This window comes from Notolepis coatsorum, assembly GCF_963971535.1.
Source record: "Notolepis coatsorum genome assembly, chromosome: 2".
Classification (NCBI taxonomy): domain Eukaryota; kingdom Metazoa; phylum Chordata; class Actinopteri; order Aulopiformes; family Paralepididae; genus Notolepis; species Notolepis coatsorum.
In genome coordinates, this window is record NC_140166.1 from 51,762,866 (window position 1) to 51,790,036 (window position 27,171).

General features: G+C 43.8%; 2 protein-coding genes across 2 annotated transcripts; both read left to right on the forward strand.

The window, feature by feature from the left end:
- The first annotated feature begins 5,151 nt into the window (after positions 1 to 5,151).
- On the forward strand, positions 5,152 to 13,889 carry LOC311224173 (UDP-glucuronosyltransferase 2C1-like). Its single transcript, XM_084309046.1, has 2 exons — positions 5,152 to 5,208; positions 12,278 to 13,889. The coding sequence occupies exon 2, from the start codon at positions 12,294 to 12,296 to the stop codon at positions 13,878 to 13,880; it is 1,587 nt and encodes a 528-aa protein (XP_084165172.1). The 5' UTR covers positions 5,152 to 5,208; positions 12,278 to 12,293; the 3' UTR covers positions 13,881 to 13,889.
- Positions 13,890 to 24,059: 10,170 nt separating this feature from the next.
- LOC311223132 (histone H2A, embryonic-like) lies at positions 24,060 to 24,485 on the forward strand (the record flags this gene model as incomplete). The annotated part of the gene is made up of 1 exon (XM_084307882.1): positions 24,060 to 24,485. One exon carries the CDS (start codon positions 24,060 to 24,062, stop codon positions 24,483 to 24,485), a length of 426 nt encoding a protein of 141 aa, XP_084164008.1.
- Between the last annotated feature and the right edge of the window lie 2,686 nt (positions 24,486 to 27,171).

Genomic DNA, 27,171 nt, shown 5'->3' on the forward strand with positions numbered 1-27,171 from the left:
CAAACAAGCTTGCAACAGATTCTCAACATGCCTATAGAGCTGGTCACTCTACTTCTACTGCCTTGATACAGATGACTGATGACTGGCTTAAAGCTATAGATAACTCTATGTTGGTGGGAGCTGTGCTGTTAGATTTTAGTGCTGCATTTGATGTGCTGGACCATTCTCTACTGGTTGATAAACTTAAATGTTATGGTTTTAACTCTTCTGCTTTAAAGTGGATACTAAGTTATTTGTCCTCTAGATCACAGAAGGTGTATCTAAATGGCAGCCTGTCCAGTAGCAGAGGTCTAGAGTGTGGTGTGCCGCAAGGAAGTTGCCTAGGACCTTTGCTCTTCTCTGTATTTACGAATGACCTATCTTGGGCTACCAAATGTGCTACAACAGTTCTTTATGCAGATGATTCAACATTGTATTACGCGGCACCATCATGCAATGTACTTAATGAAGTTTTGAGTAGAGAACTTAAAGTTGTGCATGACTGGGTAGTATGTAATAGACTTGTCCTTAATATCTCCAAGACTAAATGTATTGTGCTGGGAACAAGGCACAGGTTATCTACAAATCCAAAGCTTCATTTAAACTTGTGTAATTCAGCAGTTCAACAAGTTGAAAGTACTAAACTCCTTGGAGTGATGCTGGATTGCACTCTGTCTTGGTCTCAGCATATTAATTATATTGTTTTAAAAATGGGAAGAGCAATTGGTATTTCCAGGAAATGTGCTTCTTTTGTTGCCCGTCCCCTTTTATGTCAGATAGTGCAAAGTTTAGTTTTATGTCATCTTGACTATTGCTCTGCGATGTGGTCATCTGCTGCCAGTGGTGACCTCAGGAAGCTCCAGGTGGTCCAGAACAGGGCAGCACGGTTGGTACTGGGCTGCTCACTAAGGTCTAATGTGAGCCATATGCATGCCCGCCTCTCTTGGCTTAACGTTGAAAATAGATTGTCTTTTAATATACTTGTGCTGTTCAAGTTGGTCATGAGCAGTAAGACTCCTGTTTTTATACATAATCAGATTGTTTTTAGTAATACTGTGCACGAGCATTACACTAGAGGTTCCAGTAGTGGGCAGCTTGAATTGCCAGGTCCTAGAACCAGCGCTCTGGGGAGATCTTTTATTTTTAGAGCATTAACTCTGTGGAATGGCCTGCCTCGGAACCTCTGCTGCATCTACAGTAGATTCACTTTTAAAAAGAATCTTAAATTGTTTTTAAATTGTTTTTAACACTAAAGTAATTTTTTGTTTTTGTTTTACACTAATGTAATTTTAGCTATATTAATTGTTACAGTAGGTTCATTATGCATTGTGTGTACTGACTTTTAATAATTTTGTTTTTTGCAATAGTGATTGTTTTTGTCTTTTTTTGTGTGTGGACCCCAGGAAGACTAGCTGGTTGCTATCGCACCAGCTAATGGGGATCCCTAATAAAATCAAATCAAAATCAAATCAAATATAATTTTGCTGTCGGGGAGCTCGTGAGTTAGGCTGCCATGTTCTTCCGCGGTCAAACCGGAAGTCGGATCCTGGACTTTCTAAGTGACAGGCCCCAGGCGGTCAGGGTGGGGGGTCATACCTCCAGCAAAATCACCCTGAGCATCAGGTCCCCCCAGGGCTGCGTTCTGAGCCCCCTGCTGTATTCACTGTACACACATGACTGTGTGGCCAGGTTCAGCTCCAACTCCATAGTGAAGTTTGTGGACGACACGGTGGTGGTGGGGCTGATCTCTGACAATGACGAGAAGGCCTATCGGGAGGAGGTTGATGAACTGGCACGCTGGTGCCGGGATAACAGCCTACTTTTAGGAGAATACAGCAGGGGATGAATGAATGAATGAAAACTTTATTTAACAGATTGCAGAATGGGTACAATACAGTACGGCTCAATACATACAATTGTTAAGGGGATGCAGACCTGAGAAAGACGTTTGTCTTGTTTCCATCAGGGTCCCCCATTTTCAATTCATATAGACATATATGACATACATGACATACAGATAGTCAGTACTGCTACATCTATACATTTATGACATACCAGATTTGCAAATACAGTACTTTTTGTGATACAGAAGGAGTCAAGAAAAGGGAGTATATACATTTGACGTAGAAACTGTACATTGGAGGAGGTTGGGTGGGGGGGGTTGGGTACATTGGGATATTGACAACCATACTGGGTAATTTACATTGGAGGTGGTTGGGGGGGGGGGCGGGGGGCACACTGTATAAACAAGTAACACTGTACATTGAGGGGGGGGGGGAGGAGACACTGTACAAACAAACACAATTGTACATTGAACTATTGACAAAACCATACTAGGTAAATGACTGTACATTGGAGGGGGTTGGGTTGGGATATTTACAGGGGCCAGTGTTGAATTGCAGTCTCCCGTAGGTGTCCCTTGAGAGAGGTTTTGAAAGTGGGTAGTGATCCACATTCCTTTACAGCTTTGGGTAGGGCGTTCCACATTGATGTGGCATAATTGCGAAACGTGTTTAGTCCCTTATTTGAGCCGAATCTGGGTTTAACATGATTTGTGGAGCTCCCTCTGGACACACATGCCACTGTGGATAAACGGGGCTATCGTGGACAGGGTGAGCAGTTTCAAGTACCTGGGAGTCCACATCACAGAGGACCTGACATGGTCAACACACATAGATTCTGTGGTGAAAAAGGCAAAACAGCGCCTCTATCACCTGAGACAGTTAAGGAAGTTCAGAGTATCGGGGAAGATACTCCACTCCTTCTATTCCGGGGCTGTAGAGAGCATTCTGACTGGAAACATCACTGCCTGGTTTGGAAACAGCACGGCACAGGACAGGAAGGCACTCCAGAGAGTGGTGCCCTCAGCAGAGCGTACTACGGGTATTGTACTACCACCCCTGCAGGACTTATATAACAGGAGGTGCAAATCCAGAGCCTGCAGAATAATGAAAGACCCCCACCACCCCAACAACAGCCTGTTTAAGCTGCTGTAGTCAGGCAAGAACAGAACTCTCTGTTCTCGTTCACGCTACGAGAACAGAGAGACTCCGGCTCAGCTTCTTCCCCCAGGCCATCAGAACACTGAACTCTCCACTCACAAGTACATATGAGCACACACACACACACACACACACACACACACACACACACACACACACACACACACACACACACACACACACACACACACACACACACACACACACACACACACACACACACATACACACATGCTGCAACCGCTTTAAACGATCACTTTAAACAAAATGTCACTTTAAATAATGGAAAAGTGACTAGGAATGAGGTATGGGCGCCCCAGTGGCGAACCACATAACGCATAGTCGCGGCACGGCCGACCCGGGTTCGATTCCCGGACCCGTCGTTATTTGCCGAATGTCTTCCCCCCACTCTGTCTCCCGTTCCTTCTCTCTCTCTCTCTCTACTGGACTGCCCAGTAGTAAAAAGCGATAAACACTAAAAAATTAATCTTTAAAGGAATGAGGTATATAAAAAGTCACTTTATGGAAAGAACAGATGTGGCTCTTGTATAATATAGTTTGGATACATTAAGTATAATAATGACAGAGTTAAAATTGTATAGTAGTGTACATAGGAACCAGTGCCCTCTCAGGAATTTAGCATGTCTATTTTTATCATGCACATCTTATGTCTTACCAGTTTTTTTTTTCTATGTCTCTGTTCTATATTATTATTGTATTATTGCATAATCGATGCGGGCATGACCACCCGCATTTCACTGTATGCCCTGGTATGTATGTGACAAATAAACCTCTTGATTCTTCTTGATTCTTGATACGCTGTAACTCTCCCATCTGAAATCGCTAAGGTTTTTCAATCGAAAAAAGGTTTTAAATATGAACTAATTAACAGATGATGTCATGCTGTGGGTAGATAGAATATGTGTATGATGTGAATATGGGTATAGTGTAGTAGGTATAGCATATTGAAACTGAATCATTCTTTTTTTTTTTTTTTTTTTTTACTGGTCTTTTTCCCCCTCCATTTTCCTCCGATTTTCTCCCATCCCAATGTTAGTCGTATGCCAATTCCCAGTCCCTTCCTGGTCGCTGCGCTTTACCCCCCACAGTCAGATCATTTGGGAGAGTGGAGGCTACCACGTGCTTCCTCCGACACACGTCCAGCCAATCACCGCTTCTTTTCACCTGGCAGCGCGGATTCTCATTGAGAGGGCGTAGCGTGTGGGAGGACCACACTATCCCCCTCACGTCCAATCCGCGCTTAGCAGGCGCCCCGACCGAACTGTAGGAGTCGCTGTTTACAACGACCCGGACCCACCCCGCCAGCTTCTCCCACCCTCTGATACAGCCAATTGTATCAGTGCAGACGGCCAGCCAAGCTGGTGACAACCCCGGAGCTGTGAGCTGGATTCGAACAGGCGAACCAAGCTCACAGCTCCGGGGCTGGTGACGAACGCAATCTCCACTCGACCACCTAACCACCGAATCATTCTTTTTGTAACTATTTTGTAAATAGTGTAATGATTTAGTAAATATTTTCTTTTCTCATTGTTAAATATATATTTCTATTATATTATTACATGTGTTGTAATTGTATGTGATTTTTCTTAATCTGTGGACCTCCTATCTAATAAAGAACAATTAGTTGATTAGTTGCAACCTTTTCATTTGGCTGCGTGTTGAGTGTTCATGCATCTCTGCGTAGGAGTGTTACTCTGTTATAACTCAGGGGCGCAGGCGCTTTCGTGTTCAGGCCTGACTCCCAGATCAATTCCTGTCTTTCCTGTCAATTACGCAACTTGGGAAGTCAGAACTTGAGTAAAGGTGCATTCCATTGAAGTGGGAACTGGGAAAAAATACTTTTCTGAGATGCAGGTAATTTCAACATTGCGGCATTCACTATAAACTGTGAAGAAGACTATTGAAGCTATATTCTTATCTTATCTTAACAGTGTCTAAGCATATATTGTGCTCAGAAACCAGCCATACAAACAACAGCTTCTTCACATGATTCTCCCTTAGATAAACAACATATTTCATATTTTGCACATGTATGGTTTCTTTCTGAGCTGGGCACTGGAACGCATTGAGATTGTTATTCCGATTTTCCAACTGGGACTTTGAATGGAATGCAGCATAAGATCAAGATCATTCCGCATTTTCACAAGAACTGTTCAACAAACAGTTGTACATCTAAAACGAACTACTACTACTACAAACTACTGCTGTAAGTATAGAAAATCATTATTCCTAAAATATTTTATAAAAAAGAACATTGTATGCATAGAAACATAATGCCTCTTTAAACTTATATTTGACCCCAGGTTCAAACATAAAGATCCTTTTCTCTATATTAATTTGATGCCAAATCTATCAAGTATTTGTGATTTCTTCCCATGCTATACATAGACATTTCTCACTGTCACCTTTGACCTTTTTAACACTGTTGTTTACTGCTAAAGTACCACATACAAGAGGCAATAAAAAGCAGCCCAGATGTATCCTATACTATTTCACTTCTAATGCTGCATTCATGTCATGGGTGAGAGACGGTAGCAATGAGAAAAAACATTCATGTATATGTTACTATTTCAGGTCATAAATACTACTTGAGAACTAGTTTTGAGATGTACCCCAATTTCTCACAGTGCAGTCATCACCAACACAGAAATATCGACAAACGACATTTTTGTGAATCTATATTACGGCTGTTGGATGACGTAGCATACCTTTTGAGAACATGAGTACATGTGAGAAAGCAAACTCATATTCAGCAATTGAACTTGTATTCAGTGCTCACAGTCGACACCCAGGATAGGAGGCTCCAGAGCCTGTAGAATAATGAAGGACCCTCACCACCCCAACAACAGCCTGTTCAAGCTGCTGCGGTCAGGCAAGCGCCTCCGTATACACGCAACAAGAACAGAGAGGCTAAGGCTCAGAGTCAGCTTCTTCCCTCAGGCCATCAGAACACTGAACACTGATCTCTCCACACACAAGCACATATAAACACACACACACACACACACACACAACACAACATTCTGCACTCGCACACACACAAACGCACCACAGGTCACTTTAAACACACAAGAAAAAGGACACTTTAAAGGAAGGAAAAGGACACTTTAAGAAAATAACTTGTTGTGATTGTTGTATAGTATAGTTAGTAACAGCAAGTATAGCATTGGAACATAGAAGAAAAAGGAAGGTTATTCTATAATAGCGAGCGCTTTGCTCTATTGGAACTGTCCCTTTAATCATAACCTAATAAAATGAAAGCTTTCACCTTGTGTACCCGCCCACCTGCCTGACCACTCCCACATCCTCTCCTATAAAGCGGGGTCATGGCCATACAACAGCTCCTTCCCCAGTCTTTCACCGCCGAAACGGGTCCTCAGTGAGTCAGAGCAAAGCGCTCGCTATTACTCATATAACTAGGGTTATAGAATAACCTTTGTTATATTTCGTTATAGCTTACGGTTTGCTCTATTGGAACACAAGAGCTGAGCAGAGCGTAAGCCCGACAGATGTACCCACTGAGGTCCCCTACAACCATCAGAACCGGGGAGGTTCCGGGCCCCCCCGCCCCCCCTAGCGAGGGACGGGAGGGGGATCGGACCCGAATGTGCGAAGAGGGTTTAGCGCCTTAAACACACAGGGTGAGCAGACCGTGGGACTTACCTTTGTTTAGAAGGGCCCGCAACTACTCAGACGCGCATCCCACACGCCACCAGGGAACGGACATGAGCAAAACCCCCATCACAGCCCCCAACATCGCGGGGTCGGAGTCAAAACCCAAACCCCGCGGCAAGGCCGTAGCAGCGGAGGAGGTCCCAGCCTCAGGCCACCCCGGGGCTAGGACCCCCTGAAAAAAGGGGCCTGGTGAGGTCTATGAGGCCGTGGCATCGAGACCCCACCAGACGGTCACTGGTGATACCACCCCCCACATTGCCAGCGTATCGGACAGGGCCTAAACCAGCTGAAGGCCCGTCTCCCCTTGGCACGCCGCTCCGAAGCGCTCCCAAGGAGGCTTCCCCCCCACAATAACGTGGGGCCAGCCGGCGTGCCGGGGAGACAACCCTCCAAGGAGGTTGATCCCTCAATACAGGCCGACACGTCCCAAGAGTAGAACTCGACCTGCGCCCGGAGCACTGTGGACTAGACAGGCGCCTAAGGGGCTTACTGTAAGAACAGCATCCCGGCGGAAAGGGTGTTCCGGTATGCTGTGCACCATGTCACAATCTCCACGAACCCTGACCCCGCCAATTTATTAATTCCGCGGGTCGAGGTTCAGAGAAAGAGTTTGACACAATTGGCAGACATCATGAAAGATGCGGGGGCATACTCTCGGGCAGCCGGGGTCAGACCCGGGCTCAACCTGAGAGTCGACTCTGCTACCAACACACCGGGGAGACAACCACCCCCCTATGTTTATTATAACAGGAGGTGGGTGCTCCCATAACCCACTAAGAAACCCCAGAAACACAAATGCGTGTATACACAGGCTATACAATGCAGTTCAAGCGTTTCAGGTTTAAAAAGGGTTAACCCAGGACACAGGGTTATTGAGGGCAAGGCCCGACCTGGGCCTGGTGGACTGGGACCTACACAGGGATGCATAGAGGAGTTGACAGAAGCAGCCTCCCCGACAGCCCCCTCCCATCCCCAGTTTAACAGGGAGGGAGGGGTGAAACAAATGGACCAACCCCCTAACATCGTGCAAAAAGGTACAACACAGTATGGACCAATGCATGCCACTGTTAAGGGCAACTCAAGGTGACATGTATATGACACACACATTCATGACATCAACCCCTGTGACGTCCGGCCCGACCTGGCATTTCCCCCCCTCGGGGAACCAGAACCTGTCTGTCCCCCGGCGGACAACGGGTTAAACTGATCCGGTCCGGCGCGACCAGAACCAGTCCCGTGCCCTAGTCACGCCACCGCCCCCAGTCCTAAGAGGGGGGTAGGTACGCGTGTCGATCCAAAACATCACAGAGGGCCCCACCAAGACGGTCAGTACGCGAACGCACTGCTCTTGGTGGCCCACTCAAAGGCGTGAACCCCCCCTGCCAATGTTTGATCTACTCCGTCATCTCCCCCCGGAGATGTACGTGAGCCGTCGAGTCTAACCTAGTGCACTGGCGCTCGGTAGAGACAAAAAATCTCCTTCCCAGCCGCCCGCATAAAAAACGCAGTTTTTATGATGTTGGGCAACCAAGGTCTCGTAAGACCATATGCTGATTTCATAAACAGCGTATATGCTCGCAAAGAACCCGAGAACAGTGACGGCGAATTTCTAACAAGAAAGAGCCTCACAACGTTTCCCCTTGCTGTCTGGGACGAGCAGCAGGGAGCCGGTCTACAAAAGACACAGACACGGGTCCTCACATGACGAGCCTGGTAATAACAACTGCGTAAATTCTGCTCCTTATGTAAGAGGGGAAGACAGCGGTCTTCCCAGAGAGACCTCAAAACTGAGTAAACAATTGAAAAAGGTTCATGTAACACATTGGACCACGACTCTCTGAGGAGGAGGCTCTGAAAACTCTGAGGAGGCTCCCTCACTGAGAGGGAGGTTCTGAAACTCAGAGGAGGCTCTGAAACTCCCTGAGGAGGAGGCTCTGAACTCCCTGAGGAGGAGGCTCTGACCCAATATACACTACTGGTAGGGAGCAGAGTAGAAGACAATTGTCCCTACTACATTGCACCACCTATCCTTTACAATGACAGTGATCTGTAGCACAGGCCCTGTACCTCACGGACTTGTCTCTTGGCCAATAAGAAAACGTGCTTGTGCTTCAATGGCCTCTCGAGCCTGGGAATAAAAACTGCGTCAATTCTGCTCATCATGTAAGAGGAGAAGACAGCGATTCTCCCAGAGAGACCACAACGTGAGTAAAAACAATTGAAAAAGGTTCATGTAACAATTGGACCAATACTCTCTGAGGAGGAGACTCTCTGAAACTCAGAGGAGGCTCTGAAACTCCCTGAGGAGGAGGCTCTGACCCAATATACACTACTGGTAGGGAGCAGAGTAGAAGAAAAATTGTCTCTACTGCAATGCATCACCTATCCTTTACAATGACAGCGGTCTGTAGCACAGGCCCTGTAACTCACAGACATGTCTCTTGGCCAGCAAGAAAAAGCGCCTGTGACGTTTTCAAATGGCCGGGGGAAACCTGTGTCCCACCTATCCTGATTTTGTGTGGGAGACAGGAGACCCCCCCCCCCCCCGTGACGAGAGAGACCTCGACAGGGAGACTGATAGGTAGAAAGACACAACCTCTCTGCCAATCAGTTTCGTAAGGATATAACTATATCCGGGAGGGGGGAGGTTTATTTTATCCACCCCCTCACCACCTCACCCCTGATACGACGCCAAAAGAAAGCAGAGCCGTGACACCAGGTGCATGGCGCGCCAGATGAAAGCACATACTTACCTGTAGAGTAAAAGCTTTATAGCAGTGGTCACCAACCTTTTTAAGCCCAATATCATTTTTTTTTTTTGGTGAAGGCAAGATCTACCTATTGAAGCGTTGAGAGAAAAAGACAGCCAAGATTGTACTTTAAACTAAATGACTTTTATTTGCCTGTATTCTAATTACATGCAATGCTTTGGTCCAACATTAAAACGTCAAAGTAGAACTATTATGTACTTTCTCAGTCAGTGCTAAGTGCAGTCATCTTATGCAGCATCACTTTTCACATCAAAACAAAAGTAGAACTGTAATGTGGACTCTCATATTATTAACATTGACAAACATATTTACAATTAGCATTTTATAAAGTAGAACTGTAATGTGTACTTTCTCAGTCAGTGCTAAGTGCAGTCAGTGCTAAGTGCAGTCAGTGCTAAGTGCAGCATCATTTTCACATCAAAACAAAGGTAGAACTGTATGTGTACTTTCTCAGTCAGTGCTAAGTGCAGCATCACTTTTCACATCAAAACAAAGGTATAACTGTAATGTGGACTCTCAGGGTAAGATAAAAAAAAAACCATTTTTTTTTTTTTCATGGAAAGATCTACAGGGACAGTCTCAAAGATCGACCAGTCGATCAAGATCGACGGGTTGGTGACCACTGCTTTACAGCATGCACGCCAGCCACAGCCGATAACCTCGTTTGTGTAAAAAACTGGCTTTATCCACGGCTCTGGCTTATGTGTGAAAACTTGCCACCCGTTATTTGTATCATTACCCTTGGCTTAAGCAAAGAAGAAATATCAAGCTAAAGAGAGGGACTCAAGGCCCTTGGTCATATGCCACTATGTACAACTCTGTAGGTTAACACCCAGCCAGTTGTGGACTCAATGCTACGTTTCCTAAACGTTACATGAAACACACACACAACTTCTCATCATACAATAAAAAAAAACAGTTCACTTTTACTCACGTAAGAAGAACGCTGATTTTAAGTAGAGAGAAGGACATAAGCCTTGGCCAAGTGCTAGAACTTACAAGCCTTGCTAAGCTATACACAATAGTGACCACACAATTTTCAAAGAAAACTGTACAACACTCCAAGCAAGAAAACGCAACCCCAGCATTTGTAGCTGTGAGTTCACATAGCACACGTCGTATCTCCCAAAATGCAGTGAAGTAACACACGTTTTGTTAACCAAAAACATTTGGGAGGGGGAGGAAGGAAGAGTGGGGCATAGTGTAATGTCCTACGGACTCCTACCTGACCCCCGGACACAGGATGAAATGGCCGCAACAACAGGCTGGTCCACCACGTTGACGAGGCCTCTTGCTGGTGGGGCCAGAAGCGGCGACGGCTGGAGCCTTGCTTCGGCGCGACGCCCCCATCCTGCGGCCGGTCATGGTACAGGCCGACGACATCTTCTGCCAGAGATGACGCCGTAGTCAGAGTGCTCAGGGCCCGCTACTTCCTCACGGCTAGTGCCAACGGTTTTAGCACAAGCTAACAGCTAACTCCAGGCTGACGGTTTAGCATCAAGCTAACATTTCTAGCCTTAACGTAGTAGCCAGCTAACGGCTTAGCCTAACAGCTAACTGGCTAACAGTTAGCTTTTACCGGCTATCGATAGCCACCAGCTAACGCAGTAGCAAGCTAAAGTGACTACTACTGAAGCTGTATAACGTGAGGAATAGCGATACAGGCCAACACTTCAGACAGCCGACTGTCTCTCCTTCTTTTTATCCAAAAGAAAAAAAGGAAGGCAACACACGTCCCTCTCACAGAACGGTGTTACCAGATACAGCGGCAACGGCAGTAAGCCCTGTTGTACGCGGGCTGCAGCCATCCTGAGCACAGAGATATTCTCATAATGAAACACCAAGCTTGCATCCTCCGTGCCGGGTGCTTTCATCTTGAAAAGCGGGGCGAGCGCGGTGGCAGAGGGTATCCGTTTTCAGAGACCCGGGGACTTGAACCCCAGACTCGGAATCACGGCCCCAGGAAAACAAAGCTATGACCTCTCTGAGGAGGAGCACTGTTTTATCGTGGGGCATCAAACTAGAACCCCCTCCACCGCTATGAAGAGGCAACAAAGGGGTTCTCGCTTGGAGCCGACCTTACGCAAGCTGCGCAGTTGCCCCCTCACAACTGACACACCTGAGGCTCGTGTCGCAAAAACACCACCCGCCCAGAGAGAAGGTCAGCTCTCACACAGCCGACCGCCTCTCGAGGCATAGTATCCAGCTGCAGAGCCGGAGACAACGCCAGCGGGAGACTGCTCAGCGACGCGCGCCCCAATGCAAAGCATCGGCGGAGGTCGGGATGTTCATCATCTTCTAGACTCTCCGGTGGTGACGACATTATCCTTTCTTTCTCCCGTAAATTAGTGAGAGAGGGAGAAACAAAAGAAAATGCCAACACAGCTCCTATAACTAAACTAACTACTTTAACACTAAACTTAAAGCAGTGCTATGACACGGGCTTTGGTGGTGAAAGTAGGGAAGAGGCTGTTGTATGGCCATGACCCCGCTTATATAGGAGCGGATGTGGGAGTGGTCAGGCAGGTGGGCGGGTACACGAGGTGAAAGCTTTCATTTTAGGTTATGATTAAAGGGACAGTTCCAATAGAGCAAAGCGTAAGCGATAACGAAATATAACTGCACATTGTATAGGTATGTACATAGGATCGTGCCTTTAAGCGATTTATTAACATGTCTATTTAGGTTATCTTTTTTATTATTGTTGTACTATTGTTTTTATTGCACAATTGAAGCGGGCATGGCCAACCGCATTTCACTGTATGCCCTGGTATGTATGTGATGAATAAAACTCTTGAATCTTGCTGCAAATTCTGTGTATGATTACAGCCTCTCCACCTGGAACATGGGCCAGCTGAGATGGGTGACAGTAGCTGCACTGCTCTGCTTTCTGTCCAGTGTTGATGGAGGGAAAGTCCTGGTTTTCCCAGTGGATGGAAGCCACTGGCTCAACATGAAGGTCCTCATCGAGGAGTTACATTCCCGAGGTCACAACATCACAGTGATCCGTCCGAAAGATAGCCGGTACATCGAGGCTAAATCCCCACATTACGTGTCAATTGAACAGAATATCGTCGGCGGCCTTGGTGGCAAGGACGACTTCATCTCATTTGCGAAAAGGATTTTGCCAATCCGACTTGAGTTAACGAGTACTGTGTCAGCCGCCATTGGACTTGTACGAGAGCATGTGGAATATTTCTATCACTTCCACAAAGCTGTGGTTGAGACCATGGGGGACATGTTTGAGGACACTGAACTGATGCAGTCCTTTCAAGATGCCAAGTTCGATGTTGTTCTGACGGACCCCTTCACTGGAGGAGGGGCACTGCTGGCTCGTCGTCTCGACCTTCCTCTTGTGTTCAATGCCAGGTGGACCATTCAGGGTGAGGGGCATCAGGTCGTTGCCCCCTCGCCACTCTCATATGTACCAATGCCAGGATTAAAAGTGACTGACAAGATGACATTTACTGAGCGACTCAAAAATATGTTTTTACATTTATCTAAACGTCTTCTATTTATGTATATCACAGAGCCTAATTACAAACCATTTGTCCGCCGTTACTTTGGTCCTGATGTCCACTACATGGAGCTGTTCCAGGCAGCAGATATCTGGCTGATGAGAAATGACTTTACCTTTGAGTTTCCTCGTCCCACCATGCCAAACATCGTCTACATGGGTGGTTTCCAGTGCAAGCCCTCCGAGCCACTTCCTCGAGACCTGGAGGACTTTGTCCAGAGCTCTGGAGACCACGGCGTCATCATCATGACCATGGGGACATTGGTGGGAAGTCTCCCTGAAGATTTAGCAGAATACATTGCTGCTGCTTTTGCCCAATTACCACAGAAGGTAATTTGGAGGCACACTGGGAAGAGACCTTCCACCCTCGGCAACAACACCTTGCTGCTGGACTGGCTGCCCCAAAATGACCTCTTAGGACACCCCAAGACCAGAGTCTTTGTCACCCATGGAGGTACCAACGGTGTCCAGGAGGCCATTTACCACGGTGTTCCCCTCGTCGGCCTGCATCTCATGTTTGACCAAGAAGCGAACCTCTTCAGGATGAAAGCAAGGGACGTCGCCAGAGTACTGGACATTGCTACTGTAAACAGAGACATGTTCCTGGAGGCGTTGAGGGCAGTTCTACACGAACCGTCCTACAGGGAGAACATGCAGAGGCTCTCCAGGCTGCACAGAGACCAGCCCATGAGGCCTCTGGACCGAGCCATGTTCTGGATAGAGTTCGTCATGAGACACAAGGGAGCGCCACACTTGAGGACCGAGTCCTACAAGATGTCCTGGATTCAGTATCATTCTGTTGATGTTGTGGCATTTTTGCTAGCAGTTGTCTTTCTGATTACATTTATTTGCTGTTTAATAATTACGTTTTTATGGCATAACATTCTTTGTTGGAGGAAAGTGAAACATGACTGATATGTTCTAGGTCTATGTACACTAGTATAGTTGATAGAAAAAAATGACTTGTTGTAAAACAAATGTTGCTACATTATTAAAAAATGCATCTACAGTGTTTTGTTTTGTTTGCTGTTTTTTGCCTTAAATCCAAGAAAACTACTACAATTGTGTTAGCATGCAACGACCCACATGTTTTTTGCTGTATGGAGGCCGGCAATAGTGATATATAATTTAGGAGTAGTGTTGCTGCCGTAAGTGGGATTGTCAGGTTTTATACAATGGCAAGCAAATTTCTTGATTCTGATTGGCTGAAAGAGTCAAGTTAGACGTGGTTATTTCTCATAACACACGCTCGTGATCCCAGAACCCGCCCACAACCGAATTACAATCACTCCACCAGTTCGAGTTTTTAGGAAAAACCAAGATGGCGGACAATAATCTTTACGAATCGATGTGTTGATAGCGTCATAACGACTCATTCAAAAACGATTCTGTCACGTGGAATGTGTTAGTTTCTTACACAATGTTGGATTATGTAATTGGTGGGTCATGAGTCATTGTGGAACAAAATATAAATCGCGGGAAGTCTGTTGTTAGATGCCATTTGTCAAAAGAACACTCTCATTTCACTGTTAATAAAGTGTTCAAGCAATCAATCAATCAAACCAATAACACACGCTCACTTCACTGTTAGACGGCATGCTTTGAAGCAGCTCGGAGGTGCATGCCATCTAAGAATGAAGTGAACGTGTGTTATTGGAATGATTGATTGATTGATTGATTCAGTTCAGTTCAGAGTGTTTATTTGCCACATGGAATCATACAATCAGAGTTTCTTCATTACACAATCATAAATATCATTCCATGGACAAAAGGAGCAGGAAGAAGAATAAATAAAACACAAATCATCAAATTTGCTGATGACACAGTAGTGGTGGGCCTGATCTCTGCCAACGACGAGAGGGCCTACCTGGAAGAGGTAGAGAATCTGTCACAGTGGTGTCAGGAGAACTGCCTCTCCCTGAACGTCAGCAAAACAAAAGAGATGATTGTGGACTTCAGGAGGTCAGGGGGTCAAGGACTACAGCCCCCTCAGCATCGACGGGGCACCGGTTGAGAGAGTGAACAGTTTCAAGTACCTCGGAGCCCACATATCCGAGGACTTGACATGGACCACACACATTGACAGTGTTGTGAAGAAGGCACGACAACGCCTCTACTTCCTCAGGCGCCTAAGGAAGTTCCAAGTCAGTCAGAAGATCCTTAGGAACTTCTACTCATGTACAATCGAGAGCATCCTGACTGGCAACATCACCTCCTGGTTTGGGAATAGCACTGCACAAGACCGTAGCAGACTACAAAGAGTGACACGTTCAGCCGAACGCACAATTGGAGGGGGGCTTCCCACCCTCCAGAACATTTACAACAAGCGGTGCAGGGGGAAGGCTAAGAGAACCATCAAGGACTCCAGCCACCCGAACAACTGCCTCTTTGAACTGCTGCGGTCAGGCAAGCGATACCGGAGTCTTAAGGCGAGCACAGAAAGACTCAGAAGAAGCTTCTATCCCCAGGCCATCAGGCTGATCAACGAACAATAAACACTATGCAACAACCATCAAATGCACACAGCACACACATCCACACGCACACACTCACTTTAAACAAACAACTCACTGCAGCACCCACTTTACACACTTTAGAACACCTAAACACACTTTACACTTTATATTTATTGGTAAAGGATTTGCACTACAACTCGCACACCTTACTGTAAATTGTACCTAAATTGTACCTCATCCCATTTCTGCTCTGCACTATATAGTATTGTATATTAGTACATTGCATAGTATATTGTATATTGTATGGTAACTCAGTTACTTCTATTCTGCATCGAACATTGTACATATGTCTATACTGAACACTGTGACCTCTATTTTTACTTCTATTTTACATGCTATACTATTTTATTTCATACTATCTTGTCTAACACAGTCTCTGGAGCGAAACAGTAAGAAGCATTTTGTATAAAAGTATTCTGTACTTCTGTATGACAACTATTAAAGAAACTTGAAATCTTATAGTTACCTGCCCCTTATTCCTAAACTAAACAAGTATTTACTTAATGGTCGGCGTACAACCTAATTTACACAAATAATAATTTATACCATTATACAAGAAACACACAATCCACAGTTAAACAAGAAAATGTTTTATCATAATAATAATAATAATAATAATAATAATAATAATAATAATAATAATAATAATAATAATAATAATAATAATAATAATAATAATAATAATAATAATAATAATAATAATAATAATAATAATAATAATAATAATAATAATAATAATAATAATAATAATAATAATAATAATAATAATAATAATAATAAAGAATAAAAGAAAGAGACAAAAAAAAGAAAATATCTCACTATTCAGATCACATTTGATTTTCATACTGACTAAATTTTTTTTTTTTTATAATTCTTTTTGAATTGATAAACACTATTACATCCCTTAAGCTCGCTATGGAGAGAATTCCACAACTTTACACCAATAACTGAAGGACACATCTGTTTAAGTGTGGTACGTGCAAACTGATGTTTAAAATTGTATTTTCTCCTACTAAACTCACTTTCTAAATGAAAAAGATTTTGTAGTTTTTCTGGCAGTGTATTATTTCTTGCCCTAAACATAATTAACATTGTTTGAAACTTAACCATGTCTTCAAGTTTAATTATTCTAGATTTAATAAATAATGTATTTGTGTATTCTCGATAACTTACTTTATGTGTGATTCTTACAGCCCTCTTCTGTAGTATATATAATGGTTTTATATTGGTCCCATAAGTATTCCCCCATACTTCAACACAATAACTGATATAAGGTGAGATGAGTGAACAGTAGAGTGTTCTCATTGCCTCATACTCTAACACATCCTTTACTTTATTCATAACAAAAATACTCTTGGACATCTTTTTTTAACGTGTGCTATGTGCGATTTCCATGTTAATTTATCATCCATAATCACACCAAGAAAACGAAATTCATTAACTCTCTCTATATCAACTCCATCTATGGTCAGTACTATATTTTCATCTAGTTTTCGATTGCCAAAAATGTTACAGATTGAACATTTTATTAATGTCCGCCTTGTTTCGAACTGGTTATGCTTAGGCCCTCTTTCGAAGTCGGTTATGCTTAGAGTTTATCTTTAGAGCAGGGCGATAGACCACCAGCCCTGATTCCAAACTCTAAGCATAACCGACTTCGAAAGAGGGCCTAAGCATAACCAGTTTGAAACAAGGCGGACATTAATACAATTTTCAATCAATCAATCAATCCAATAACACACGCTCACTTAAAACAGTGTCCGCCTTGTTTCGAACTGGTTATGCTTAGGCCCTCTTTCGAAGTCGGTTATGCTTAGAGTTTATCTTTAGAGCAGGGCGATAGACCACCAACCCTGATTCCAAACTCTAAGCATAACCGACTTCGAAAGAGGGCCTAAGCATAACCAGTTTGAAACAAGGCGGACATTAATACAATTTTCAATCAATCAATCAATCAATCCAATAACACACGCTCACTTAAAACAGTGTCCGCCTTGTTTCGAACTGGTTATGCTTAGGCCCTCTTTCGAAGTCGGTTATGCTTAGAGTTTATCTTTAGAGCAGGGCGATAGACCACCAGCCCTTATTCCAAACTCTAAGCATAATCGACTTCAAAAGAGGGTGACTTCGAAAGAGGGCCTAAGCATAACCAGTTCGAAACAAGGCGGACATTAATAAAATGTTCAATCAATCAATCAATCAATCCAATAACACACTCTCACTTAAAACAGCGCAGGTTCGTGGCTGCTACAGGCTTGCCCAGTGAGAGGATTCTCCGGCGCTGCAGCTGGACCCAATTGAGGCTGTGGGCAGAACAGGTGTCACAAATTAGACCATTACTACCTGCTTCTCATTAAGGCAGAGCACGAAGTACAAAAACAGGTGTCATCACAAATTAGACAATTACTACCTGCTTTTCACAAAGGCAGAACACGGAGGTCTCTCTGCTTTTACTTATTTTTTAAAAGAAGAACCTATTTGGTGAGTGACAACTGTGTTTCTTGTAATGTTTTCTCAAGAATTATGTTTTTGTGTTGCCAAGTTATGACAAAATAAGAAATCGCCAAAATGTACTACGACACGCACATCCTATAAAAGTGTCTGGCAGAGTTGGAAGAGCGATATCCGCACAACTATTTCGTACATCATAATTGCTTGAAGGGGAATAGAATCAATTTGACAACTCGTGGATTAGCCTTTATAGCCTTTACGGATGTGCCGATTAATTTCCATTTCAGTGTTACCTTTTAGAATGATTTTAAGTCTTTGTCGCTAAGGTTATGATACTGCCATGTCATTGTAACAATTGTACCCTGTTTGAAACTGCGTATGGGTATTTACATATCTATGTTTGGTGGTGACTAAAGAATTCAAATGCCTAGCTGGCAGACCCCCTCATTAAAATCTAGAGATGGTTCAGCCTGGTTTGCAGGGGTGTAAAGTACTTTGTTACAATACTTAAGTACTGTTTTGGGGAATTTGTACTTTACTCAAGAAGTATTAGGTTTGTGTACTTGTACTTTTACTCTATTACATTTCAGAGAGAAACCTTTACTCATTTAAAATGCAGACCTACAAAGTACAAATCTCGCAGGTCCAACTATTTTAATGAGTATATTTGTTTCTCTGGCTGAACTAACGTTAACGTTATTAATTAATTTATTTAAAAACAGCCAATCAAATCTCCAATGGAAAATGAACCCGCCCACATTGGCTGTCGAATCTACGTTCCATTACTTGTAAATCACGTTGGGAGGACAATTGCCCTCTTTACTGTCTGGATATGATGAAACACTCATATTAATAATAATGGCTGCGTTTACATGGACAGTTTATTCCCCTTTTCATTCGGAATTAACGTTAAATCCTATTTAACGTTATCATGTAAACATCTGAAAATACTTAATTCCGAATGAAAATGGCCATTCCGAAATAAAATCCATTCCGATGTAAGTGGCCGGTTTATTCCGTTTATCATTCCGAATTAAAGCTTTTTCTGTCCATGTACCCAGCTTTTCACGCATTTTTCGGAATTAGTTCCCCCCGGTCTTTCTGCGCATGATCGCGCATAGGCTACAGTACACATAGATGATCGCGAACAGGGGCACATATTGTTCCATAGCATACGCCTTCAGTTGATCATGACAAATCCTCTCTTACCTTGACTATTAAAAAGCCTCCATAATTTAGTAAATAAAGCTGTAGCCAGCCAGCTAGTATTGATGCTATACAAAATGCTATCCACATTAGCTACATAGCTAACCAACTAAATACAATGGTATCCTGAGGTAACGTTAAATACAACATTTGCTAGTCGAAATGACTGGACACACACAGGGACAAGTTAAACATCAATCAATTAATTTATTCCAACAGGTAGTTTGAGCTGCATGTGAGCCGCGGTCTTTCTCTCCTCTCCTTTGGAAACTAATGATGATGTTACGTTAGCTAGAAAAAGCACAGAACCGGCCGGCAAAAGTTAAGCTGCTAGCAACAGACACTATAATACTTCCGGTCGGGGGATTTCAAAATAAAAGAGCGACGTCTAAAATCACAGGAAATACGTTTAGTTTGTACATTATCTAACGTTAACACAAACCTAAACTAACTTTAGATTAGTTTAGGTTCGTGTAACGTTAGATATTGTAAAAAATAAACTTATTTACGGTGCTTTTAGACGTCGCTCTTTTATTTTGAAACCCCCCGCCCGGAAGTAAAAATTATGCTTATTTGTCTGCTTGTTATCAATGGGTTGGTTGAGAAGGGAAGTGTCATCTATCTAGGAACCTAGCTACATACGGGGTACAATGTTACATAGGCTGTGCGTCGATGTTGCAGAAGCATAAAGGCAGAGTGTCTGCAACACCTTTGCTTTGTCGATGTTGTGGTGCAGTTGCTTTGAAGTTGCTGTAGCATGTAGAGGCCTTTAACGTTAGCAGAATAGACACACCGAGAGTCTGGTTAATGTTGTTTGGTACGCTAGCACAGTAGCTGAGAATACCGGTCGCAGCTGTTTGTTTACTTCCGGTAAACGTAATGACGTTAACATCCTGTTTACGTTTACCCAATCAGAAGCCTTCCCAGCCCCAAACCTTACGATGACTCAAACTCCCGATTAGACAGTGACTTTCATGTAAACACCTTGTCGGAATTAAGATTTGACATGTAAACTCGCATGATTTTTTTTTTACATCCGAATGATTTGATTCCGAAGTTATAATTAGGAATTAAAAGTCACCATGATTCACATGATGCACTTTGTTTTAATTTCTGATCCAGACTCCTGCGTTTACATGGACAGTTAATTCCCCTTTTCATTCGGAATTAACGTTAAATCCTATTTAAAGTTATCATGTAAACATCTGAAAATACTTAATTCCGATGAAAATGGCCATTCCGAAATAAAATCCATTCCGATGTAAGTGGCCGGTTTATTCCGTTATCATTCAGAATTAAAGCTTTTTCTGTCCATGTAAACGCTTTTCACGCATTTTTCGGAATTAGTTCCCCCCGGTCTTTCTGCGCATGATCGCGCATAGGCTACAGTACACATAGATGATCGCGAACAGGGGCACATATTGTTCCATAGCATACGCCTTCAGTTGATCATGACAAATCCTCTCTTACCTTGACGATTAAAAAGCCTCCATAATTTAGTAAATAAAGCTGTAGCCAGCCAGCTAGTATTGATGCTATCCACATTAGCTACATAGCTAACCAACTAAATACAATGGTATCCTGAGGTAACGTTAAATACAACATTTGCTAGTCGAAATGACTGGACACACACAGGGACAAGTTAAACATCAATCAATTAATTTATTCCAACAGGTAGTTTGAGCTGCATGTGAGCCGCGGTCTTTCTCTCCTCTCATTTGGAAACTAATGATGATACGTTAGCTAGAAAAAGCACAGAACCGGCCGGCAAAAGTTAAGCTGCTAGCAACAGACACTATAATACTTCCGTCGGGGGATTTCAAAATAAAAGAGCGACGTCTAAAAGCACCGTAAATACGTTTATTTTGTACATTATCTAACGTTAACACGAACCTAAACTAACTTTAGATTAGTTTAGGTTCGTGTAACGTTAGATATTGTAAAGAATAAACGTATTTACGGTGCTTTTAGACGTCGCTCTTTTATTTTGAAACCCCCCGCCCGGAAGTAAAAATTATGCTTATTTGTCTGCTTGTTATCAATGCGTTGCTACATACGGGGTACAATGTTACATAGGCTGTGCGTCGATGTTGCAGAAGTATAAAGGCAGAGTGTCTGCAACACCTTTGCTTTATCGATGTTGTGGTGCAGTTGCTTTGAAGTTGCTGTAGCATGTAGAGGCCTTTAACGTTAGCAGAATAGACACACCGAGAGTCTGGTTAATGTTGTTTGGTACGCTAGCACAGTAGCTGAGAATACCGGTCGCAGCTGTTTGTTTACTTCCGGTAAACGTAATGACGTTAACATCCTGTTTACGTTTACCCAATCAGAAGCCTTCCCAGCCCCAAACCTTACGATGACTTAAACTCCCGATTAAACAGTGACTTTCATGTAAACACCTTGTCGGAATTAAGATTTGACATGTAAACTCGCATGATTTTTTTTTACATCCGAATGATTTGATTCCGAAGTTATAATTCGGAATTAAAAGTCACCATGTACTAGCTTATAGACTGGTAGGCCTACTGCCTGTGATCTCATCCACTCGTATCTATTCTTTGCCAGTCTGTCTAATTTGCTGACACAGCTGTCGGAGGCTGTACCCTCTCTATCTCTCTATGACTCTGGCTGTACCGTGCTAATTTTTAACCCATAAGGACCCACGGTGACACAGGTGTCACATGTACTTTACATGTTCTGGACATTTTCATATAAAGCTTTATCCTGGTGGGTCATGTGAAAGATCGAGTAGCCTCCAGCTGTAAACCGCGGAGTGAGCCCCTCACTAGACTCTGTGCCAGGCGCGCGCTGATTGGCGGAGAGTACGGAAGTTTGGGCCTACGCCCTTCGCCTATTCTTTAATCCCAGCCGAGTGCTTCCGCGTTTTCCCTGATTGGCCGCGACAACGCCTAGCACGCCCAGCGGCAGAGCGGAGCGGCAGAGCGGAGTTCTGGTGACACGTTCGAATACATTTTTACGTTTAATTAATTTATCATCTCTCTATACTGTATAAACGTGCATTCTTTCGCCGGTTAAGTTTAGGCATTCTTTCGGAGTTGGTTAAGGTTAGGGTTAAGTTTAGGCATTCTTTCGGAGTTGGTTAAGTTTAGGCATTCTTTCGGAGTTGGTTAAGTTTAGGCATTCTTTCGGAGTTGGTTAAGTTTAGGCATTCTTTCGGAGTTGGTTAAGGTTAGAGTTTGTCGCAGAGCATGGCAATAGAATGCCTGTCTTTCTTTCGCCGGAGCAGCAGCCTATTTCCGCTCTGCCGTGCGCCGCGGTCACATGGGCGTCGTGGCCAATCAGAGAAACGCGAAGCACTCTTGGGCTGGGATTAATATAGATGCAGCCCCTTCCCCTTGACCAAGCTCGGTGTGTATCTCAGGTGTGCTGGGCCAATTATTAAAAAACCCATGCTGATTGGTGCTTGTGCAAGACTAGAACACTGGGATCTTTGATTAAACACCTGCTATTAGAAGAATAGACAAATAGACAGTCAGGAAAAGTACATTTACAAGTAGAAACTTTTTTACTTTTACTCGAGTTTTTAGCCAGATACTCTTGACTTTTACAATTTTTAGACTGTACCCATACTTTCACTTAAGTACAGGGTGCGATCCACGAGGGGAGCCCGGTCCGCTATAGCTCCCCTAGATCAGACATCAGCTCCCCTGCAAACTTGATTTGCGATTTTTTGGGGGGTCTCTAAATTACTGAAAATAAATGCTACTTTTGCCATGCATTTCTCATTTTTCTGTAATTTTCTGTATCATCATCGTGCACACATCAAACTTGACCCACTTTGTATGTAACCTGTGCTGTGGCTGTTACTTGTTGACACAGACAGTGATCGTTTTGACAGCCAGTAAAATGTCTAAACGAAAACAAGTAAGCCTAACCAATTTTGGTTTCACGAAGACAGTGAAGCTGACAGAGCAGCAGGAGGCGGGAATCGGATCATCTACAGGCGCAATTACACCTGCGGCTGGTGCTGCTCCGGTGGCCGTGGGGACTATTATTAGTATTACAACGATCGGTGACGGTGCCGGCGCAGAAGAAGCTGGAGATGGGGGTAATTTGGGTAACAGCTCAACAGAAGATGAAGATGCTGAAGCTGAATATAACCACCCCACCACCACCACCTCCGAGTCCTCTCAGACTCTCCCGCCAGCGGCAGGGAGGGGCAGCCCCGGCAGGGTTGGAGGAAGAGGAGGGGCTGGTGCTGCTGCCGGCTGGAGCAGCCAGCAATGGAGAGAGTGGAAGATCCGTTGCCCATGGCTGTTCCCTAAGGATGGAAGCTTGGGTTGCACAGTATGTAGAGATAATCATCTCTATCTAACTAAATAGATACTTTTTTTTATCATGGAATGTGCTGTGGAAGCCCCGTCCAGACGGCCGGACGGTAAGTAAGTGAGTTGTCTACTCTAACTCTACTCTACCTACTACAGGCTACAGACTAGTAACGTCTGCGATTACACAGTCCGACTCCTGAGCACTCCTCGCTGAGAGGCGCGCCGCGCACCCCCCACCCCCCCCCCCCCGACGCGGCTCACCCAAAGATCATGCTATGGTTCGCACACTGCTTAAGTATAATTTCTGGGTACTTTTTACACCCCTGCTGGTTTGTCCTTAGTACAAAAACCACTGACACCAGGTAAGGGGCTCGGTTCTTTAGATGCTGGAAGCAGAAAATGTGGTCGCATTTGTGTAAGTCGATGGGCATAACTTAATATAATGGAAGTACTTTATTAATCCCAAGGGAAATTCGGCACCACAGATCGCTCACAATAAACATTTGATTTAGATACAGTCAAAGATGAATTCTAAAATATACAGTAAAATTGAATGTGTGATATAGGCATATTTTTCAACTGCCAGAACTGAGATTTCCCCCCTTGTTTTTCACCTTTCCCAGAGACTGAAGATGTCTGGCCGTGGGAAGAAAACAGTCGTCAAGACCAAGACCTCGACCAGCCGTTCTAAAAGGGCAGGACTTCAGTTCCCCGTGGGCCGCATCCACAGACTGCTCAAGAAGGGCATCTACACTCTGCGTGTGGGAAATGGCGCTGCCATTTACATGGCCGCCGTCTTGGAGTACCTGACCGCGGAGATCCTGGAGCTGGCTAGGAATTTCTGCCGGGACAACAAGAAGAAGCGCATCAGTCCCCGACACATCATGTTTGCGGTGAAGACCGACGAGGAGCTCAACAGACTTTTGAGCGGGGTCACATTCTCCGAGGGCGGCGTGATTCCTAATATCCAAGCTGCCCTCCTCCCCAAGAAGACTAAAAAGGGCTCGAGGGAGGATGCTGATGCTTCAGCCAAAGGCGCCCAGTCTCAAGAGTTCTAGCTGAATGAGTTATTTTTTAAACTGACTTTACAATAAAATTGGGTTTTATATGCAGCTTTGCTTCCTCCCTAATGATTTAGCCGTGTCCCTTTTCCAAAATGCCTGGGTATAATTGTTAAATTGGTTAAAATATTAACTTTATTCAGTTATAGGCTACTCGTAGCCCCTTTCGTGACTGCTGATGCACGCCTTGCTGTGAGGCGTGCATCAGCAGTCACGAAAGGGGCTAGGCTACTTGTAATACATAACATCTAATATTGTACATCCTCCCCATCGCTTAAAGTAGAATTACCCTCTGGATCTTTTGTAGGGAAAATTGCTTTACTACAGTGTAGAAGGAGCTCACAGCCAGCTCTGCCAATATCGTCCGGCCAGAGAGGCATTATAGACCACTGCACTTCCGTGTTACATGGAGCTTGTGGGGATAAAATGATGACGTTGATTAGAGCATTGACGTAAGTGGTTGTAGCTACACGTCTAGGCTCTAATCAACATTAATTCACGCGCTACCTCAAAATACCGGAAGTGTTGCGGTGGTCCTAAAGTAAACTACTGCACACGCTCCAGCATCCTGCTTTATGAAGAGTAGACTTGAGGTGAACTAACGTTGACCACTCAGGGTCATCAGTTACCTGGCAAGAGAGTGGGAAGCTGGTAGTCCACATGTTGGGGAATTAAAATCCCATGCCCTTAAATTTCTCAGAAATTGTGTGAGGGTATAGATGGAGCAACAAGACATTACGACATATACTGTAGCTCTAGTCTACCGAATTAGACCGTTCGGTATTTCTGAGCAGAGCTCTTGTTGGCCACATGGAGAGAATGATCAGTCACACCTCAGTCTGGTTATACTGAACATGAGGGTATCTACGTGAATCCGCATGTAGGAGGAACACGCGTGTCTGCCCTTGCACGGAATTCAATGTTCTAGTCATCAATATCTTATGCCAAATTATTAGGGACTATTACTTTTTTGTATTATATATCAAGTCCTGAGTCCTCGTCTGCACCTTCAGAGTCCGAATGCTAGACCAGTCATTAGTGCTCCAGTCCAAGTCGAGTCACTAGTCCTGAAAATCAGTCCAGGACTCGGAACACTGCTACACGCACACACAGGGTCGGAGTCATGCGAAGAGAGACGGGCGAAGATGGTGTCACCTCAGTGTCTTCCAGGGCTTTCTTGTATTTAGGAAATCCCTGAACATGATATTGCATTGGTTTGTGATAGATTATTAGTTACTGGGTATTTCAAAGTACCTCATATTTGGTGCCATTTTAAAGCTAACAACTAGGGCTTTCCAATGATGTAAAATAAGTGTATGATTATCATCATAATTTTTATTATTATGGTTCATATGTAGTTGCACTTGAACTGTTGAAATTAAACTTGGAAGATACAAATTTATTAAATTACACTTTCCTTGCTTAAATCAGATGTATGTATATTGAATGGAATGTAGACAATCTTGTTGGCAATATAGAACAGCTGACTGATTAGAAATAGCATCTATTGTTCAAAAGTTATTAATTAATTAATTAAACTAGATTTGATAAAAAAAATTATATATATTTTTTTATTTACATATTGTGATGATAATTATAAAACGTTCATGTGTGTGTTAAAAATTTTCTTCACACTTACCCCATTATCTTCATAGAGCCTTGTCTTCCTTCTAGAACCTCGCCCTTCTTGAACGTTTTGTCCTGGGTAGGGGAATGACGGCGCTGTTCCTGGATCTCAGCCGGTGCTGTTAGCATGGGAGCTAGTTCCAGCATCTAGACACTGCCGTCAATTCTAAGTTGATAAAATGAGATATGTTACATATAGGAATATGACACACTAATGAATACACTAAATACAGCAATGTGGCTTATTTGAAAACACTGCATTTGCGAAATAAATACGACAACTGTGTTGCCGTTAGCCTGCAGCTAGCCTGCAACTAGCGCTGAATGTTAGCCAACTCACAGGTAACTCTCCCTGGGGGGAAATTGCTAGTCGCACACGGTAGATTTCAAAACAAGATTTTTGATGGAAAATATGACCAGAATCTCTATAAAAACATCTCACAAACACTATAGACGGTCATAAAAGTTAACGAATGCTATAAGAAGTCCAACAGATTAGTAAAACAGTACTTACACGGTCGTTTTGAAATGTACAGGCAGGCGCGGATTCCCCGGAGAAAATTCATTGTGCGACCGCTCGCTCTGGGGGAAAGTTTGGCGTTTTTTTTTTATAGACTTCTGGTGAGAGCTGCGGAGTGATACTTGCTGTGTGTGTGGGGGCCGGTGTTCGTAATATGGCCACAAAAAATGAGAAAATAGTGCCGAAAAGAAAAGACAGTGCGCTATTGGGCGGTACCGCGTCGGGTGCTTTAGGAGAGTTAAACCATAATCGAACACATACTGTAACGCTGACATGGTAGAGGAGGATCATCAGTATATTGAGAGGTTGGTCATGGTGGCTCCCTGTCCAACATTCCACTGCTCATCTTGCCTGGACAACAGACTGCTGTCCAAGTCCGACAGCGATTAATTGCATGGATGTAGGGCTGGGCGATATGGCCAAAAATGATATCGTGAAATATTTTGGCTATATCGCGATACACGATATATATCGCGATATTTTTACATTTCCTCTAAATCACTTAAAAATGCTTGATTTAACCCTTTGATGCATACA

What these genes read in the sequence shown, in the direction of transcription:
- LOC311224173 (XM_084309046.1), top strand. Translation starts at nt 12,294, where the DNA reads ATGGGCCAGCTGAGATGGGTGACAGTAGCTGCACTGCTCTGCTTTCTG.